This window comes from Dreissena polymorpha, chromosome 13, assembly GCF_020536995.1.
Source record: "Dreissena polymorpha isolate Duluth1 chromosome 13, UMN_Dpol_1.0, whole genome shotgun sequence".
Classification (NCBI taxonomy): Eukaryota; Metazoa; Mollusca; class Bivalvia; order Myida; family Dreissenidae; genus Dreissena; species Dreissena polymorpha.
Genome location: NC_068367.1, coordinates 48,153,924 through 48,174,277, shown reverse-complemented (window position 1 = coordinate 48,174,277; position 20,354 = coordinate 48,153,924). Strand labels below are relative to the sequence as shown.

The window sequence follows — 20,354 nt, the reverse complement described above, 5'->3', positions numbered from 1 at the left end:
AGCGCAGACCCTGCGGCGTCTCATCTGGGTCTACGCTGTTTGCCAATGCCTTTTTTCTAGACGCTAGGCATAAATGGGTTAATTCTTATATGACGCTCACTTTCCAGCCATATCAGTAAAAAGGTGATACGCTTTTATTTCGTATTAAATTCGCCTTAAATCTCGACGTTACTTGCCGCAAATTGTCTTAGTGGAGCGTAATTAGGTCATCCCGCTAAAACATTTCGCAGCGAGTAAAGTCGAGATATATAGCGAATATTTAAGTGGTATTATGGGCATTTAACAGTATAATATGCTATGCTAATAGGTGTCTATCGCAACCCTTGTTTATTTTTGGTGTTTTTACTTCATATACACTTATATTTGTAAATGCAGCATCAACATACTAAAACAATATCCTGGAAATAGAAAAATAATGCATTTGAATATCAACCGTTATTTCGTTTTAACAACTGAAGACAGAAATTATTCGATGAACGATGCGAGTCTCAATGTAGTTTTCATGCAGATTCGTTCATACGACACAAAGACACAATTTTGTTTTACGGATCATTTCGGCTGAGAGGACTGGGTGAGTCATGTAAAATATCGAATATAATATATATTTTTTATGAACAACTGGTAACAAGATGAGTTGTAGATAATTGATCTGTTACCACATTTTAACTAACATTTATGACCTGTTCATTCTTTTCAGCTCAATTCAACAGTGAAAAATGCCCATTATATCACTTTAATACGAAATCAATGCTTGTAACTTTCTTGCTGATATGGCTTGAAGTGAGCGGTATTTAAAAAATAATGCAAGTAATAAAGGGCGAAAAATACATGCTTCGGCGTAGACGTCGCCATATTGACTATCACGCGATTACCCTCTCTGATATCAGTTCCTCACATACTGCATTCGTTCTTTGATCGGTGTTGAACAGCATTTTCTTCATGTTCGCATGATGATACTGTCACGATATTTATTAACTTTTTATCAGCGGGAATTTGAATGTTAATGCAAACATGTGCTCCGAAAATGAACGGTTTTATTGTGTTCTTAATGATTGCAAACAAGGTTTATGTTTCTTTGGTCACGTTTGGAAAAGTACAAATAAGTTGCTCTAAAGCGAACAATTAATAATGGAAATTCCATAATTTACTACGATCAACTGAACAAAATTGTCGTTTAAACGTAAAGATTACCAACTGTTTTCAGTTACTTTATTATATGTTTTTTTTTCGAAATGTACAGAAAACTTAATATAAACGAGTAAAGCTTAGTTAGACAATAATAAACCACCTTAAACGTGATGCAGTTGGCTCGTTGGGCAATTACAGAACTAGTTTACTATGTTAACCCATTTATGCCTAGTGCACTCTCCCATCCTTCTATATTGGATCAATTTATTTCCAAAATTAGAGATGTCTAGTATATTTATTACTATATTTATCTCATCTGGGTTTACACTGTTTGCCAAGACCTTTTTTCTAGACGCTAGGCATAAATGGGTTAAGCCACCGATGTCAATTGTATTCATTGGAATTCTGCATGGGACATCAACATCATACTCGCATACTCTGCTTTTGTTTGTTTCAAATTCGTGTGATCAGTGCGTTTCATATTTTAATGTGTACAAATTTTCATTCTGCAGTGAATTAAATCGTTATCTGAAAATGTATACTTATTAGGGAAAAATGTGTTATGCACATCATTTTTCCATAATTAAACAAACGAAAGCTAATTAAGGACACTGACATATTTGTCTTAGAATATTATAGCAAGACATAAACAATGATTTGATTTCAAAGGGATTTGAATCAAATGCTCAGTTTCTAACCTAAGACATGGACCCGTAGGTGACCACCGAAGTTCACAATCAACTTCTTCCGGGAACTTTTCCAAAGCCAATGAATGCTTTTATGCGACTATTGGTCGCATAACACTTACTTGTTAATTTTAATTTAACACATTACGAACAGAAATGTTACAAATAGTGTTTTTCGATGCGTTATAAAATAAATTATTAAAATGCCATCAATGTCAGACCATATTAAGTAATACGAATGATTGTTAACAGGACTATGCTTGTGAACGAATCTTATCTTTTACGTCTTACTAGTACCGCTGTTTTATTAATATATATGACAACTGTTTTCACAACAAATTATTTATTATCTGTCCTAATGAGAGATTGTTTAAAACATTTGAGAGGGCCAAACCTCGGGGTTGTTATCACGCGAGTCTAGTACAATACAGTTAATGCGACCTGTTGCGTATTGCAGAGATTCCTAAGGGTCTGCTTTTAGGGGACAACTGACACACCAAACATTGTCCCTAATATTTCTGCCTCTTTAAGTATATCAAACTAACTTTTTTTGGTTCCTTACGTTCCACTTCCTGTTTCATTAACTTAATTTTAATAATCGTTCATTTAATCTTATAAGACGCGCACGTAAAAATAAGGTCGATCATTAATATCCATTTTAGAGAAAACACAGATCTATCAATAAACCTGTTACGTTATGTTTCCAATACACACATACTAAAATCATATATAAGTCTAGTTAATGGTAAATTGGTTCCACATATTGACACGGTGAATTTAGTCGTTATTTCCGGTGCAATGTTGTTAACGTTTCCTGTCGAAACGAATGTAAATATCACTCAAATGATTGAATTACTTGAAAAGTATTGTTAGCACCAACCATCACTTTCAATAATCTGAAGCTTTTGTAACCTTTGCCATAGCGACTTTATCAGTCGCGCTCAAAAATTGTGCAAATTGAATCGAGATATTTAATCCATCTGAAAATACAATGACATCAATGGTCCTATCTCAAAGAGGTCGACAAATCTGGACATGAATTTTATGGTTGCTTGAAATTAATTCGCTGTTACGCTGCCGGAGCCATCGACCACAAACGCTATACCTAGGTTGTTGGGGAACTGACAACCCACACTTTAGAAAAGCCTTGCTACCAAATGAACATTGATATTTGAACCTATTGAAACTTGATTTATGTTAATATTCGCCTAAAATAATTGCAATATTGTATGTAGAGTAAGACCTGCGTATAGAATACTATCAAATAACTCTAAAACCGTACAGGACAGGAATTGTGCTGAATGTATGTGAACACCTCTTGTAATCTATTTTTATTTCAAGCTTATTCAGTAATTTAATCATAACGTAACCCTCTTAGAACTTAGTATTTGTAACATACACTATTGGACGACACCATAAATTACAGCTTGATGGTACTACCTAGTAACTAATGTCTAGGTATCTTCTGCACTATGTACATTTATGCGAAAATATAAATAATAAAATGTTATTTTTATATTTATGAAAATGGCTGTACAAAAGCAAGACCACTTATTGTCGACACATATATATATATATGCACGTTGGTTTATAAACATGGTCTATTTCTGTACTGGGGTAATCGATTCGTGTAAGAAGTAGCCGTACATGTCGGACAACTTACAGCAGACATAACATCAAAATAACCAAAAAGCACTGCTACACAATAACATTTTTTTTTTAAATTATTTATTATAAGACATTGACATTTCATTTCATTGGTTAATTAGTACCAATATCCCTGTGCTTATAGTTTTAATGCATATGTATCAAAATATTTTTCTTAATTGTTCTCTTATAATAAAAGGAAAGTTGTTGCAACTAGACGTCTTTTGAACAGTGTATTAAATAATTAATTTTCAATTTAATAACTGCTATAAAATATCGTGGATTACATATTTTATATGATCGGGCGCTATGAAAGTGTGCTTTTGAGTTTGTGATTACCTATCAACGCGCTGAAGTGCTTCACATTGCATAGAATTTCAAACTTAAATAACTGCACAATTCTCAAAATGCTAACGTAAATTTTTTATCAAGAACATATGAAATAAAATACAAAACGTAATTATTTTTAGTTTCCAACATTAGAACTTAAGAATAAAATGGTTTGACTATTATTGACGAATTGTATGACTACGGTAGTGCATTGTTCAATACAATATCCCACATTTTATGCTATTAAATAGACTCAACAAATGAGTCCAACATGACACGCAGAAATCCCATCACCATATGATTAAAAAGGTTGCTTGGTTATATACAAAATTTATTATGAAAGTGTCTATTAGACAAGGTTAATTTAATCAAATAATCATCTAAAATGAATAATAAACTTAATGAAAGTCATTGCGAAACAGAAGGATATAATCATACCTACGATGTCCGATATTTTATGTACGGCAAATGACCAATTACCCAACTATTAGACGTATGAAAAAGCACGCGACAAAATGAAACACAAAATGGTATAAATTTGGGATGACCGCATTGGAAGAGAATATGAATGATTCCTTAAATTATTGGGTTTTTCTATAAATAGTGACGTAACATATCAAAACTTTAAGCCTCTACGTTAGTAAACCAGCAATAACAATATTCTATTGAAAGTAATAACATTAATTTTTATGAAATACATTTTTACTCCACATTGTTACTTTAACTGCTCAATTGTCATCGAATTTCAAGCGTACGTAACAATGTTATGGTTTATTATTAAAATCGTTTGAAAGCGCACACGAGCTGTAGACAATCTCCGTCATAACAGAGTCCAGCACGTTCACGGATTCCTTCGATTCCAAAGTGTAAATGTGAGCTGGGTCTCTCACCATCTCCTTGAAGGAATCGACCTTCCAATTACCCCCGAGTCCAATCGCGAGTAAGATCTTCCCTGTCTTGACTAAGTCGTTGGCCAGTGCCCGGACTGAAGTATCAATGTCGTGCCTACCATTAGTGATAATCACTATGATCTCTCGGGTATTATTTTCATTGTTTTTAAACATGCTTCTATTCAATTGACCTAAAGCTTGTGAAAAACTTTTTATAACGCTACAATCGTCGTCACTACTAGCATCACAATATCTCGGCGCAGTCAGCTTCTGTATGTAATCTCGTAGCAACTCCATGGGTTCTTTCAACGTGTGGTGAACACGGAACTCATTTCCGTATGTAACAAGAGCGGCCCGTACGGTCGTGTTGTGTTTTTTGTCCAGAAGTCCGTTCAGCAAATAGGTCATCGAGTCGACTCCGAGGTCCACTTCCACCTGTGACATCTCCGTCGACATGTCCATGAGAAACACAACATCTGCAGTCGTGTTCCAGGTGCATTCTGATAAATGCATAAGATATTTCTTATGGTACCATTAATTGTAATAGAATATATAATACAATATGTCAATAATACCAATAACATATTTTAATTATATACATTCATTGGGAAATTGAAAACATATTAGTCTTTCCGTTTACTTTCAGATTAAACACATGAATAAGAGAAAACGTAAATTTACAATTGCACATGGAGTGTATAAAAAAGAAAGCTCAGAACATGCGCGAATAAAAAGGTACAGTAATGAAAATAAAGTTTTAAAACATTTATTCAATGCCATCTCATCACCTTGACAAGTGAGAAGTACGAGCTGCGCCACGATGGTAAAGAGGGCATTGAAGTTACTGACGGCGAACACGTACTGGGGCGTTCTCTCGTCCCCTAGAGACGCGATATCAAGCAGCTCGCGATGGGAGACCTCGTGACCAACTCCTGGCGACAGTCATTAGTATAAAATCTATTAAACTACATTTCAAAATAGTATGTGTATGTTATTTTACTGTGCTGCTCACGATTAACGTTAAAATAACCTATAGTATTCATCCTTCAATAAATCATACCCTTACATTCTTTCATATAAGTCATGCATAAATATGACAGTCCATCAAAATGTGATTTGTGTTGCCTATGGTTGGAAGATTATTTATATGTATATGTATGTAACAATAAAAACAATGCTCTTCACTGCAAATAACATAATGTATAATGTGTAACATAAAATGCAAAATTGTATCATCATTCTTTGGTATTATTCTTGCGACACCTTTTTACTGTCATATTTTTAATACGCTTGAAAAAATAGCATTAAAAATTAACAATTACAAAAATAAATCAATTTTAACAGTATACAAGATGGAAAGCATACCAATGGCTATCAGTTTATGGATCTGTCGTTTCAGGCTGTCTGCAGCCTTTCTCGTTTCTACTCTGTTTGCCGACATTCCGTCCGTTAGGAGAACCACATAGCGTTTGGCAGAATTGTAAAATGGCCTGTTGATAGTAAGCTATGGCAGATTAAAATAAGTGTTCTCTTTAAATCTTAGTAGAAAGGTAATATACAGTTACATCGCGTGTACTATTCGTTTACGTTGCCAAACAGGCTTAAGTCTTTCGTTGGAAATAAACAGTCTACATGTATAAATGTAATAAATAAATAAACATATAATACAATAAAGCGCACATATTATAATCATGTTAGAAAAATAATCGAAAGTTCCTTTCCGATTTACGTTGTTAAAACACAATTTGTCATGAAAGTATGGTCTCTTGAAAAACTGATGTGTTTTTACAAACACATCATATGTTTGACAGCTCTTTGTGTAACATAACTGTCATACCTTGCGGAGGGAGATTTGGCGACAAGTTCCGACACCGTCTGCAAACCCTTGTGTGTAAATGTTCCACCGGGACTTAAACATAAATCCTATAAAATGAGACAAGCTCTGCTTAATATATATATGTGTGTGTGTGTGTGTGTGCGTGCGCGTGCGCGTGCGTGCGTGTGTGTGTGTGTGTGTGCGTGTGTGTGTGTGTGTGTGTGTGTGTGTGTGTGTGTGTGTGTGTGTGTGTGTGTGTGTGTGTGTTGGTTTATATCACACATCGAGGTACTTCATAGAAGTACACAGCCACACTTCGAGGTACCAAAAAATAGCGAGGTACTTTTCCCTAGACCTCGGTACGTGTACCTCGCCAACCGCTTGTAAAAACCATTGTACACAATTTCCGCTCGTTTCTACGGGTACCTCGGTATAACGTTGTAGTACTGGTTTGTGTGTCAGAGTGTGACCCCACACACTTGACATCCATCTCAGAAGCTTTTTTGGTTCCCGTTTCGAAAACGAGCGCGCGCAGATAAATCTGGAAACCAGTTACTGACCTATTTACCGAGTAGATTGGTTACCTCCCCTTATCTATCGTTACTCCCTATATAGAGAGGACCTCGGTGAATCGGTCAGCAACTGGTTTAGGTGAGTTACGAGCACACAGTTATTTTCAACAGTATTTTTTCTTAACATAAAAGAAATAAATAATGACATCGTGTTTTTATGTAATAATAAATAACAGTTAATTACTCGTCATTTAGTAGATTTTCTCCTTACTTTAATCGATCATTATTTACTGCAATTCTTACAAGAAATAAACAGGACAGTCGTTTCGCGCTAGTTTTTATACGTTCAGTTGTTTACATTTTTTCTTACACAAAAGAATGTTTCTTTCAGTGTTTCTAGTGTGTTAAATTTAATAATACTCTAACACTTTGTTCTACATTGATGTATGTTCCAGCTGGTAACAGTGAATTTATGAAGAAAATAAGAAAATAAGGACTTTGGTCGCCCAGGAAGAAAGTGGTATTAAAGGTGAAAATATGTGATTATTTACTCTTTTTGAAAGATTTCATTACAACTGGTTCATGTATCACTGAAGTATATGCTATTTTAATTATGCATATAGCTCCAAACTTAATATAGAATGCTTTTATAAGGAATTATTCTTTAACATTACCCCACCCACTTTGACCATTTCAGGAAGTGATATGTCCTTAAGCCTTGGGCTAGTTCTGGGTACCATAACTTAGGATTTTCGCATTTTATTAATTTTGACTGGCGCGACTTTAAAGTTATGGATCAAACCCATAAGGAAAGTCAACCAGAAATTCCCGTAAAGTTGACAGTTAACAAAGACCGGTCCAAAACAGCTTTTAAAAGCAGTTATTGGCCCAAATCAACCACATTATCAGAAAGATCCACATTTTTCACATTTAACTGATATATTCTTTCACAAAATACGATCTTAAACATTTAAAACTTATTCTCTGCTCAACATATCGAGAAAAACAGTGATGCAACAGACATTTTCCAAATGTGAATCCAGAGCTCCAGATAAGGATTTGTGAAATTAGTAACGGTACTGCCACTGACAGAAAGAAAAGGAGTAACGCTTAAAATCAATTAGTACCTGTACTACCATATCCAAAAATACAGGTAGTACTGTACTACCCGTGTTCTTGAATATTGAAGGGTGTATAACTGACTTTACAGAAACATTTGCAGCAATTATAATAAATATATGTAGCTTCTTAAACAGTTACTGTATAAGGTTTTCCATTCTGAATTATGATGCAAATACAACTACACATTAAAACTCATGACTAATACTATTTCTTCATTTTTCTTGACAAGAAAACACAAGCCACCTAGTAAGCTAAGTAAATGAACACTTATTTCACTGTCTCCTCCGTTTCCCATCGTGTTTTCTAACGTTTAAAGCCACCGATGCAATCAAATCGTTTAATATTGGAGCGACAATGTCTTTTTCTGGGTTTACAGATTTAATGTCGGGATGATTAGACGACACCGTATGTAGTCATTATATGACAACAAAGTGTTGTTTTGAACTCCTTTTGGTTAAACCAGCATTACATTGCGCGCAGACATATTGTTTTTGACGGATTTATAAGTTACAGGAAATCACGCGACAGAATAGGCATTAATATATGAACCAAGTCTACAACTTTTCGGAAATTTAAATTAACGAAAAGCGCCGTTAGGTTAGAGACCAACAAATAAGCCTCGCAGACGTATCGGTACGGCCAGATTGTTTTCGTAAATGCGTAAAACAGATATAAATGTCGTTATTGTACGTCCAGTTTATAAAAATAAATGCGTTACTCTTCATGAAAAAGGCGTATTTCTGGCTGTTCGGCCTTTATCTGGAGCTCTGGTGAATCTCCCGAGATTTCACGGTCATATGACGTTATTTCTATTTTTAGTAATATACCATGTGCTCAAGTGTTTTCAAATTCAGATAGACATTTCCCGGTATTTTGAATTATTCTTGCTTGTTTTGTTTAAGTGGGTATATACGATTTTGTCAAATATTTATGAATTTATATAAAATGTTTAAAAAAACTTATTATATATATATTTCAATATAAATTAAAAAAAAAGTTAAGGAGAACATGTGTCGAAAAATGCGAACTAAGCCAGATATTTAATCCTGAAATTGAAAACGGCTGTACAGCCAAATTCACCAGCATGTATACCAGACATGTACGACGATGTGAATCTAAACTTAGTTTAACGGTTTATTTGAATTCCTGCAACGATATCTATTCATACTACACACGAACACTAACTCCGATCCTAATACAAAACTAGGTTGGCGCTAAGGAAAAAAAATTAGTAGCCAAATTTCAGCACTACGATAACGACCCACATTTATGGTAACCTTATTTGCTCAATGAACGACATAATCATTATCATGAATCTATAGGTATCAACAATGACTGTATTAAATTATCAATGAAGTCACATTTAAATAAATTATTTGTTTCCTGAAATCAAATAAGTTCATGTTTTTTATTTTTCATTTATATTTATTTTCATGCACTGGCATAAACGGTAAACAATGTTAGAACATTCACATATGCCCCGGTCTTTGATTGGGTGGGTCTTCGTAACTCCTATTCGCCACCCCCCCCTTCTCCCAATAATATATGCCGTAGTCTGGTGCTTCTTGATTCTTGAAAAATACATTTACTGCAATGTATTATTGAATTGACATATTTTTCCATAGTTACAATATATATAATTAATTCAAACGTACCGGTAAATTTGTAAGTCTTAAATACTGCATGTACTGAGCGGCTAGGCTATATTTAAATAGCTATATTTAGTAACACATCGTCTGTTTTTAAAAAGCATGCTTTGCATGCGTAGAACTTGGCATTGCAGACGACAGCAATAATTTCGCGCTCTTTCTTATAACACGGGTTTTACATGGCATACCGGTATTAGTGCATAGTGAATAGTTATTCAGCGATTTTCCTTGACCAATTGGGAAAAGTACCCGTACCGATCCAATTGGGAAAAATCGAGTCCTGAAAACCTCAAAATTGGGAAAATTGAGTCGTGAAAACCTCAAATTGGGAAATTGGTGTATTTGATTTTTTGCTCCCAAATACTTTAAAATTGATAACCAAGTGTTTTCAAGCTGTCAATATTATATAAACCTAGGTTCAAGCTATAGAGCTGCAAAGGGAAACTAACTAAATGTTGCTTAAGAAAAAAAAAAAAAAAAAATTTTTTTTTTTTTTTTTTTTACCTTTAATTGGGAATTTAAGGACAGCAATTGGGAAATTTGTATTTTTTTCGTAATTGGGAAAGTGCCGTTTACCGGTACTTTATAAAGAAGGAGGAAAATCGCTGGTTATTATCACGCGGCTGTAGAAAAACGGTGTAAATCAGTTTTACAAATAGACATGATAAAATATACATGCACTGGATTTAATTTGTTACCGCATCAAATTATTAAGGGGTTTTGTTTTCCACAACTTACTCGCCGTAAGTAATTTTACACTGCTCACCGATTGCAATTAACTTCTCATAATTAATGATTGTTTACAGTACGGTAAATAGGTGTGATGATGATGCCCGAAACTGCCTTTAATGTACTGCTTCATTTACCGGTTTTATATCACGTATTAATGCTACAACTGTGATTCATTGTTAATAAACCTGCGATAAACGCTTACTCTGTGACACACGTCAATCAAAAATAATAATCACTATATAACTCCGCTTCCATTAACATTCTCGTAACCGATTGGACGTTAAATATCACAGTTTGGCGACTGAAAAGTTACCCGAAAATTCCCCGTGATGCATCTGGCAGCAAACATGACTGTGTTATGTGGCTTGAATATACGGCCCGGTTATCTTTATCAATGGACTATCTATTACCACCTGGAGCTTCTATGGCGATTACATTTGGAAATCGGTACCGAGTTCTCTTTAAAAGTAAGGAATATTATATACTTATAGAGAAATATCAGGGTTTTTTGCAATCGCCATTTTCATTCACATTTTAAACTTTAATCGCCAGCTGAAACATTCAATCGCCTTTGGCGATTTTGGCGATTGGAAACGCTAACATAGCAAAGACGAATGCTTCGGTTATTTTAGGAAAATATGTACGTCACAATCTGCTCGGGGCGCTTATTGTCTTTGCTGCATTTTATGAAATTCGGCTTTAATGTATAATTTGTCTTACCTATTTTGTGTTATTGTCACATATTTTATCAGTATATTACAATTAAACACATATAAAAAAACGTAAATACCCGCTTTAACAAATTGTAGTGTAAATTCAAACTCAAAAGTAAAATATTTAAAATTACCTGATTCACTTTGAAATCAGTACTTTAATCCACCAGACATAAGTTGTTATTCACAAATAATAAATATCAGAAAACGAATGTAATGTTTACCATTAAAGAAAAAATTACAAGGTCGATCTAAACGTATCCAAATGAAAACTCGTCACGTGACAAAGCGACAATGGCGTCAAAATTGTGAATTTCAGGCTGATGATAGTTATTTTCATCTATTGTAAGATGCATTTGAAACATTTGTACCTTAAAATATGCCTCCATGCAGTAATTTATATTCATTCACCAATATATGTAGAAAGTATCCAAGAAAATGAATTGTCTTTGATTTATAGCATGAAATAAATATGTTACGACTCTGGTTGACTTTTGATATGGGGTCAGCTTCAGCGTACAGGTCTGTCAATACTATATAAACTGTACGCTTTTCTTTAGCAAGCCTTGGGCAAGATCGGAGTGAATCAGATGTGATGTTTTCACTCCCTAAATCAGACATGGCTAAAGTTCGTTGCATGTCGGACATTGCCAACAAAAAAATTAAAGATGCCAACTGTGATATCCATTATAATCTGACTTACTGTCCGGTAATTTATAAAGTGTTAAACCTCTGTTGTTTTCACAACAAGCCAGTTACCAGTTCCTGTTTTTAGCTCGGCGTTTTCGGAGAAAACCCGAGGTATTGTCATAGCCAGCTTGTCGTGTTGTCTGCCATCCGCCGTCCACGTCGTGCTAAAACCTTAACATTTTGTTAAGGTTTTGAACATTGGCTCTAAAATCAAATTGCTTCCACCTACAACTTTGAAACTTCATATGTAGATGCACCTTGATGAGTTCTACACGCCACTCATTTTTGGGTCACTAGGTCAAAGGTCAAGGTCACTGTGACCTTTAAAAAAGATATAATCTGACAACCTTTCATTTATTCAAAACTTCACCCGTAGCCAAGCGTGGCACCGGTTATGCGGTGCTCTTGTTTTGGATTCGTTGCCATATGTAAACAAGTGAGTTTTTAATACCAACATTGTGTGTTGCTCAAAAAATATTTTTTGAAAATGACGCGATGTGTTAAACAATCTTACATTTTCGGTGAAATTTTGTATAAGTACTACCCATGAGTGCCTTTGACAAATTGAAATAACAACTGCTCAGTCAGATTGAACGCATTCCCCACCACCAGTCTGAAAATAAGAACATAAATTTCAATCTTCATGGTGTGAAGAGCGCCCCAATGTTTGTCACAAACTTGTGATACCTCATTGCACTGGAGTAGTTCTGTAGTCTATAAAGCGATGAAAAATGTTCAATTTTGTGGTTGTCATCATATTGAAAATGTAATAGTTAAGTTTAAATATAACCAGAAAAGATCTTGGACAAATGCACAGATGTCCTTAAATATTTCATTCAGAAACATCTATGTTACAAAAAAATGTATGCCCTCTATAACGATATTAATTAAGTCTTAGTTGACGGTGTTAAAGTTAATATTTAAGCCCTAGTATTCTGTTACTTTAAAGAGGTTTACATGCCAACCCATACATGCTATTCTAGTGTTCCCGATCACAAAAACGAAAACTCGCGATTAAATCATGCAGCTGGATATTTAAGTTGAAAATGTTAAAGAAAATAATGAATGTAAAAAAACAACACGTTTTACTATAAGCGTATGAATATTCCATACTTAAAAAAAAACACACGGAACCTACTTCAGTGTACAGGTACCTACTTCTGAATGTTATCGACATAAATGCCACATGGGGGTAATAGAATATTCGATTTCTGCGAATTTTAACAATTTTATGGGTTAAAAAATTAATTTCCCCACATGGTAATTGTGCATGTTGCAACAAACCACATGCAGTAATTAAGTATAGATGTTCAACTCAGTACATGTAGTATTTTAGAATAATAAAATATATCAGAATTAATGCACAATGTGACATACGGTGTAATGGGAAAGTATTGATCCATTATTTAAAAAAGTACGTCGCTCTATGACTTACACATCGCAGAGCATGTATTTGAAAAGAGCAAAAAAGCACCAGACTCCGTTGTTTGACAAATACATTCGTAAAAAATATTGGTGAGAGGAGCTTGGGTGGGGGGGGGAGGGTATGGCAACACCCTCCTTGCAAGGACCTGGGCCTCGTAAGGAAAGGCTCTCACATTGTGTATTGTTAGTGTCAATGCATGAAAATAAATAAAAATCAAATGAACAAACATTAAATGAAGCACTGAATTTGAGGCGAAAAATACTTTATTTAAATGCGGTTTGATTGATTATTAAATAAGATTCTTGTGGATACTAATACATTTATGATGATAATTATATTCTTCATTCTTTCTTTGTTTGTTACACACACAAATAAACGTCTACACTCATATTTCCAGAAAATTATCAGAGTTATGTGGGTTATCATCTTAACGCTGAAATTTGGCTTCTGCTTTTTTTTCTTAACACTAACCTAGTACATGTTTTACAAAGTGAGCTTTAGTGGATGGTGAGATTATAATGATCTGAGATTCTTAGGTCGGAAAGCATACAAGTTGAAAATTTTGAATATTTGTCACACAGGTTTAAAATTATATCCCTGTTAAGTCAAATGCCTGTTAAGTCTATGCTGTACTGATTATAGTCAGGTCTTGAAAACATAATTGCATAGGAATAAGAAGAGTTTACGTTTTTAGACATGTTCTTTAGATGTGCCATATAGAGCTGTGATGGCTCTCTTGTTTTTGTTAGATATGTTGTTAAAACAAACCTGGCTCATCAAAGTGCAAAACAAATTTTCAAAGGGTCTGTTACACGAATTAACTTAGAAAACAGCTTTCTAAGTAATTGTTTTAATACTGATATTGATATTTGGGTGTTTCTTTACTAGCAGATGATGATGGGGTTGGTTCTAGAAATGAGCCAATCATTATTTCCTGAAAACAATTCTTCAAGCTCTCCTGGTTCCAAAATGAGCCCAAAGGCCAAAGCTTCAGTGGTCTGTCTGAATATTATATTAAAAGAGGTCATAGATCATGAAATTTTGCCCGATGAGCTGGCTTTGCAGACCTTTAAGACATTTCTGGTCTTTCTTCCATGTATTTCATTCATATATTTTTTATTACCTTTACAATAGACTATGGATACCTCTGTCTGTATGTATTCAGTTGAGTCCATAGCATTCTACTGTGTGTGTGTGTGCCTGGTACCTCACAGTGTATTAGCATGTCAAGATGTCAATCCTTATCAACTTAAAGTTTTACAATTTTTGTGAATTTGGTGGGTTTAAACCCTTATTAGGCGGTAAAACCAGTCGGTGTCCTCTGAGAAGGTGGTTACTTCAGTTATGCCTTATGAATGATCCTTTTGTGAACTTCTTGATTTAAAAAAACGGTTTGCAGGAGCAGAACTCAATTAATAAACGATACAATTCAGTAACATGGCAGATAAAGAATTGAGTGATTCTAGAAATGACCCATCCAAATTGATCCAATATGCTGAAAAGAACTCTTCATTCAAACTCTCCTGGTTCCAAAAGAGCACCAGAGGTCAAAGTCTTAGAGGGGCGTCTGATTATTGACGATGCTGGAACAGCAGCGCCCAAGGTTTGATAACCAGTAAAAAAAATCTTCACAATGGCGACCTATGTAAAAGACCGAGCCAGTCCGATTGAGATAATTCGATTTTTCAGTTACTTCCCTTGGCATGCGCCACTGCGTACGAGATTGCTCGTTGATTTTCATTGATAACATTTTCCTAGCAGAGTTGTCGTTCGTGTTGATAAAGGTAAATATCAATAGAACAGCATATCCTGGGGAAACAGATTCAATAAGTGTATCAGAACATTAATTTCAAATTAGTATTTTTACATCCATTTTATTTTTATGGACCAATGAAACAACTATATATTTTTCTCTATTTTGTTTGATATTTGTTCTCGATTAAGTAAATAAATTGCGAATAAAAACATGTAAAATTAACTTTTTACGTCATCACAAAACTCAAGAATACGAACGATTTCAAACCTGCAAATTGTAAACGCTGCACTGCTATGATATATATAGATAAAACAAATTTTTTTTTGCGTAATTGTCCGTCCCGCTAGCGCAGTGGTAAGGACGTTCGCTTTTTCACCTTTACGACACCGGTTCGATTCCCGCTGCCGGCGCAATGTTATATTTTGTATGTTTTGTGGTCACCATTCCTGACAGTTGTTTTTTTACAGAAAATCTCATCCCCCCCCCCCCCCCGCAGCATTTGACCATATAAAAAATTAAAAAGTATTTCAGTACAAAACAAATAGCTGGAAATTGCAGCTATCATTCAAAATTCGTCACAACTGTCATCAACTAATCTTATTAGGTAAGAGTGCTGGACACACTCCGGGTCCCAACATTATGCAGCCTCAGCGCGGAGGTAACTCATTACCTTGGAAAAACACAAATACACACACTGGGTGCAGCCTAGGCGCGTATAGGCAAGGCAACAAACTCAAGTGCGGGCACAATCATTTAAAATTTACATATTGAATACGATATTCTAACAGAAATTACACAACCACCTAAGTGTACATACCATGTTTGATATTTCGTTTGATTGTTAGATTTCAGCATATACATGTATAAGGTCATTTCCCTATTTGTTAACTTATCAATATGTTCGTGGGCGAACTCGGATAGTCAAGTGCTCATACGATTGAGCTCACATGGTCCGGCTATGTGCTCATACCTACTTTCGAGAATCATCATGAATGTATTGCCATACTTAATGAACAAGAATGTGACCCGCCTCCCAGTTTCGCTCAATGGGTCAAGTTACCCACGAGTACTACTTCCCCGTACCCCTAAACTTTTTTTTGTACCAAAATGTTTCGTACGCAAAAAATTTTCGTACCAAATTTTTTTTCGTACCCAAAATTTTAGTACCCAAATTTTTTATCGTACCCAAATGTTCGTATCAACATACACAATTGTGGTGATATAGATAAACTTAAATTGATGTTTTATATCCATCCTCTTCAAAAGCATCGTCACACCAGTACTGCCAGTACTTTGATTATAATAAGTGAGATCAACGACCATGATAATTTGGCCTGATGAGCTGGCTTTGCTGACCTTTAAGACATTTCTGGTCATTATTTGCTCCATGTCTTTTACTGATATTCTTGTTACCTTTACGGTAGACTATGGATACCTTTGTCTGTATGTAATCAGTTGAGTACATAGCATTACTCTGCATGTGTGTTTGCCTTGTACCTCACAGCGTATTAACATTTCCAGATGTCAATCCTTAAAAATTGCATAAATATTCCAGTAGTGTTTTGTTAGTTTAAACCTATTTAATTTAGCTTGATGGCATAGAAAGCCACAGGCTTATTGAAACGCTCTTGAGTCCGTTTCCTGGGCCTAGAACCAGTACTTGGTGTCTTTGGGGAAAATCTAAAGAACACTCCCATTGTTTGGATCGAACTTGTGACCTCCCTGTTGATAGGCAGACACCATATCCATTACACCATGGTGACCTAGTATGTATTTCTTTTGACCTTGCAGTCAAGGATATCCCATGAAAGTGCAACCACTTATTTCTAATGGGGTCCTTTGGTTTTTGCTGAAGAGACAGCAAGCAGAAGAGACAGTATTGGGATACAAGGGATCCGGTTGCGATACCATAGCTCTTTGCGAATAGATCCCTTGGTTCTTTTACGTGCTCAGTGTATAGCACCAATACACGCGAGAATTACCTGGGTTTCATACCAGTACATCTCTAGTTGGGTGGGAAACACTTGAAGCATTTCTGAAATTTCCAGTGCCCCGGCCGGGAATTGAACTGGGGACCTCTGGAATGGTAGACCAGAGTGTTACCACTCGACCACCGCACCACCTTAGTGTGTTTGTTAATCAGGGTCTCTGCTGTGGGTTTGAGTCCCACTGAAAACAGAAAATCATGTAAAAACGTTCTTTGCTTACTTAAGATGGTAGTGATATAGCACAACTGGCGAAAGACGTCGGACCGCGGACAATACGACAATAGGTATATGTAAAATAATACAGACTGTTTTCCGTTTATTTTACTTTGATAGTTTTTTAAACTTTTAAATAAAATGGATTTGTTTTTTAAACTTTTAAATAAAATGGATTTAAACGGCTATTTTTGCTGGTAATGTAACAAACTCCAAGCGCGGATCTTAAAATCACTGCTTCCGCATAGAAGAAAGTTGGAAGTGAGTTAAGTCGAGGTATAACACAAACATTAATAGGAAATAAGCGCTAATCACTTTCTTTCTGATATGGCTGGAAATTGAACAGAATTTACAAATTTAACAAAAGTAACAAACAGGCATACAACAGCGAAAAACACCTGTTTCCGTACGGACATCACCATCTTGATTGTCACTATAAAGGAGGAACTAGTGTTGAATATTGCTGTATAAAATTACTTGTAATGTGTAAACAAAATCTAAACCAGGTTTTTTTTAAGAATGTGCGTATACATATTTCAAATATGTACAGATTCTTTCGTGTCTAGCCAGTTGACTTTATTTGATCATTTACATTGTATTTCGATTCAACACTCTGTCATTGATTTGCGTGTGATGCAGCTAAGAACTGCACAGAAAAAGGCATTCATTATTTTTTATCTAATTGATACAGCTTTTGATCTTTCATCAACACCAACCACAATCTTTTTAGCTCGACTATTATGTATGAAATATATATAGTGGAACTATCCTACTCACCCCGGCGTCGGCGTCACGTTAGCGTGAGTGTGCAAATGTTAAAGTTTGCTTACCACCCCAAATATTTTCTATGTCCCTTGTTATATTGCTTTAATAATTTGCATACTTCTTTACCAACATGAACCCACCCTATTAACAAGAGCAGACATCTGTATCAAGCATTTTGTAAGAATAATGGCCATTTTTTTCACCTAGAATATGCAAATATTGATATATCTATGTTAAAGTTTGCGTACCACCTCAAATATTTTCAATGTCCCTTGACATATTGCTTTCATATTTTGCAAACTTCTTATCAATATGAACCCAATCGTTTAGGTTTCGAAAAATGCTCATAACATATATGTCGCTTCAGATAGCAACTTGATATTTGGCATGCATGTGTTTCTTATGGAACTGCACATTTTAAGTGATGAAAGGTCAAGGTCATCCTTCAAGGTCAAAGCTCAAATATATGGCTTCAAAGCGGCGCAGAAGGGGGCATTGTGTTTCTGGCCAACACATCTCTTGTTGATTCATATACTTGTTACCTTTACAATAGACTATGGATACCTCTGTCTGTATGTGATCAGTTGAGTCCATAGAATTATACTGTGTGTGTGTGTGTGTGTGTGTGTTTCTAGTACCTCACAGCGTTTCAAAATGTCCAGATATCAATCCTTTCAGTTAAAGATTTCAATACCTCTATCTGTATGTAATGTGCTTATAGTGTGTGTTTGTGTGCCTTGTACCTCACAATTTCTTAACAGTAAATGTGTCTGGTACCTCACAGCGTTTTAATATTTCTGAATATCATTCCACATACATCGCATATACATGTACATTACAGCAGTGTGTTTGTTAACAAAGGGTTCTTTCTGCTTTGGGTTTGAGTCCCACTGAATACAGAATATCATGTAAATGTAGGGGTATATGCTTACTTAAGATGGTAGTGATACAGCACTACCAGTATTCCCAGAAACAGAGGTAATGTAAGTGGTGTGTATGTATATCTGTGAAATGAAGTGCAAGAGCTAAAGCACATTAAAAGCCAAATACAAATAATTTGTCACAGTTGACAGAGAGTGCTTTATTTCATACAGATAATGATGATGATGATGATGATGATGATGATGAGTTCGAAGAAGCTGGCTTTGAACCTTCCAGTTCTAAAAATGCCGAAAAGGACTCATCTACAGGCACATCTTGTTTCAAGAACAGACTAGAAAGTGCAAGTTTAAGGGATACGGCTGGTTTTATAATAAATGATCAGCTCTTTGCGGGTTTTGTGGAGATTTGTTTGTGATTCCTTATCAGCTTACTTAAAAAATTACATTTTGGTGAATACCTCTATCTGTATTTAGTGTGTTTCTAGTGTGTGTGTGCCTCGTACCTCACAATGTGTGAACAGTTAATGTTATATTACACCTTTGGATTGCATTACTGAACTTTTTGATTACAATGATTAAATGCTGTGCGTTTTTATCCTTATTATGTCGTACAACCGGTTGGTGGTTTCTGAAAAGGTAGTTACTTCAGTTATGACTTATGAACAATAATTTTGTGAACTGCTTAAAAAAACATGTTTATCTGTTTGGAGGTGCAAAATCCAATTGATTCAATATACAATACATTGACATGAGATGTTTCTTTTCTGGAAGATGTTGACGGGCATTATTCTAGAAATGAGCCATCATTCCAGTATGCTGAAAACATCCCCTCAAGCTCTCTTGGTCCTAAAAATGAGCACCAAAGGCCAAAGTGTCAGAGGTGGGTCTGATTATAAAAAATAATATAAAATAAGGTCAAAGATCACGACAATTTGGCCTGATGAGCTGGCTTTGCAAACATTCAAGACTTTTCTGGTCATTATTTGCTCCATGTTTGTAAGTCATGTATTTGTTTCCTTTACGAAAGACTATAGATACCTCTGTATGTATGTGTTCAGTTGAGTACATAGCACTCTACTGTGTGTGTGTGTGTGTTTCTAGTACCTCACAGCGTTTCAAAATTTCCAGATATCAATCCTTTCAGTTAAAGATTTTAATACCTCTATCCGTATGTAATGTGCTTCTAGTGTGTGTTTGTGTGCCTTGTACCTCACAATGTCTTAAAAGTAAATGTTATATTACAACTTTGAATTGCATTACTGCTTTTTTGGACCACAATAAGTAAATGCGGTGGGTATGAACCCAACTTAAGCCTTAAAACCAGTCTTGGCCTCTGAGGTTGTTAATTCAGTTATTACTTATTTATGATAATTTTTATTAACTGCATGCTTTAAAAAAACGTTTTGCAGG

General features: G+C 35.2%; 1 protein-coding gene across 1 annotated transcript in view; it reads right to left on the bottom strand.

The window, feature by feature from the left end:
* Window positions 1-4,349: 4,349 nt before the first annotated feature.
* LOC127854644 (von Willebrand factor A domain-containing protein 2-like) overlaps window positions 4,350-20,354 on the bottom strand; it is a 205,609-nt gene continuing 189,604 nt past the window's right edge. Inside the window, exons 12-15 of the mRNA XM_052389707.1 lie at window positions 6,519-6,590; window positions 6,047-6,171; window positions 5,470-5,613; window positions 4,350-5,181 (exon numbers count right to left, since the gene is read on the bottom strand). Of these exons, the coding sequence (XP_052245667.1) occupies window positions 4,556-5,181; window positions 5,470-5,613; window positions 6,047-6,171; window positions 6,519-6,590 (967 nt within the window). The 3' untranslated portion in view covers window positions 4,350-4,555. The remainder of the gene's footprint in view (window positions 5,182-5,469; window positions 5,614-6,046; window positions 6,172-6,518; window positions 6,591-20,354) is intronic.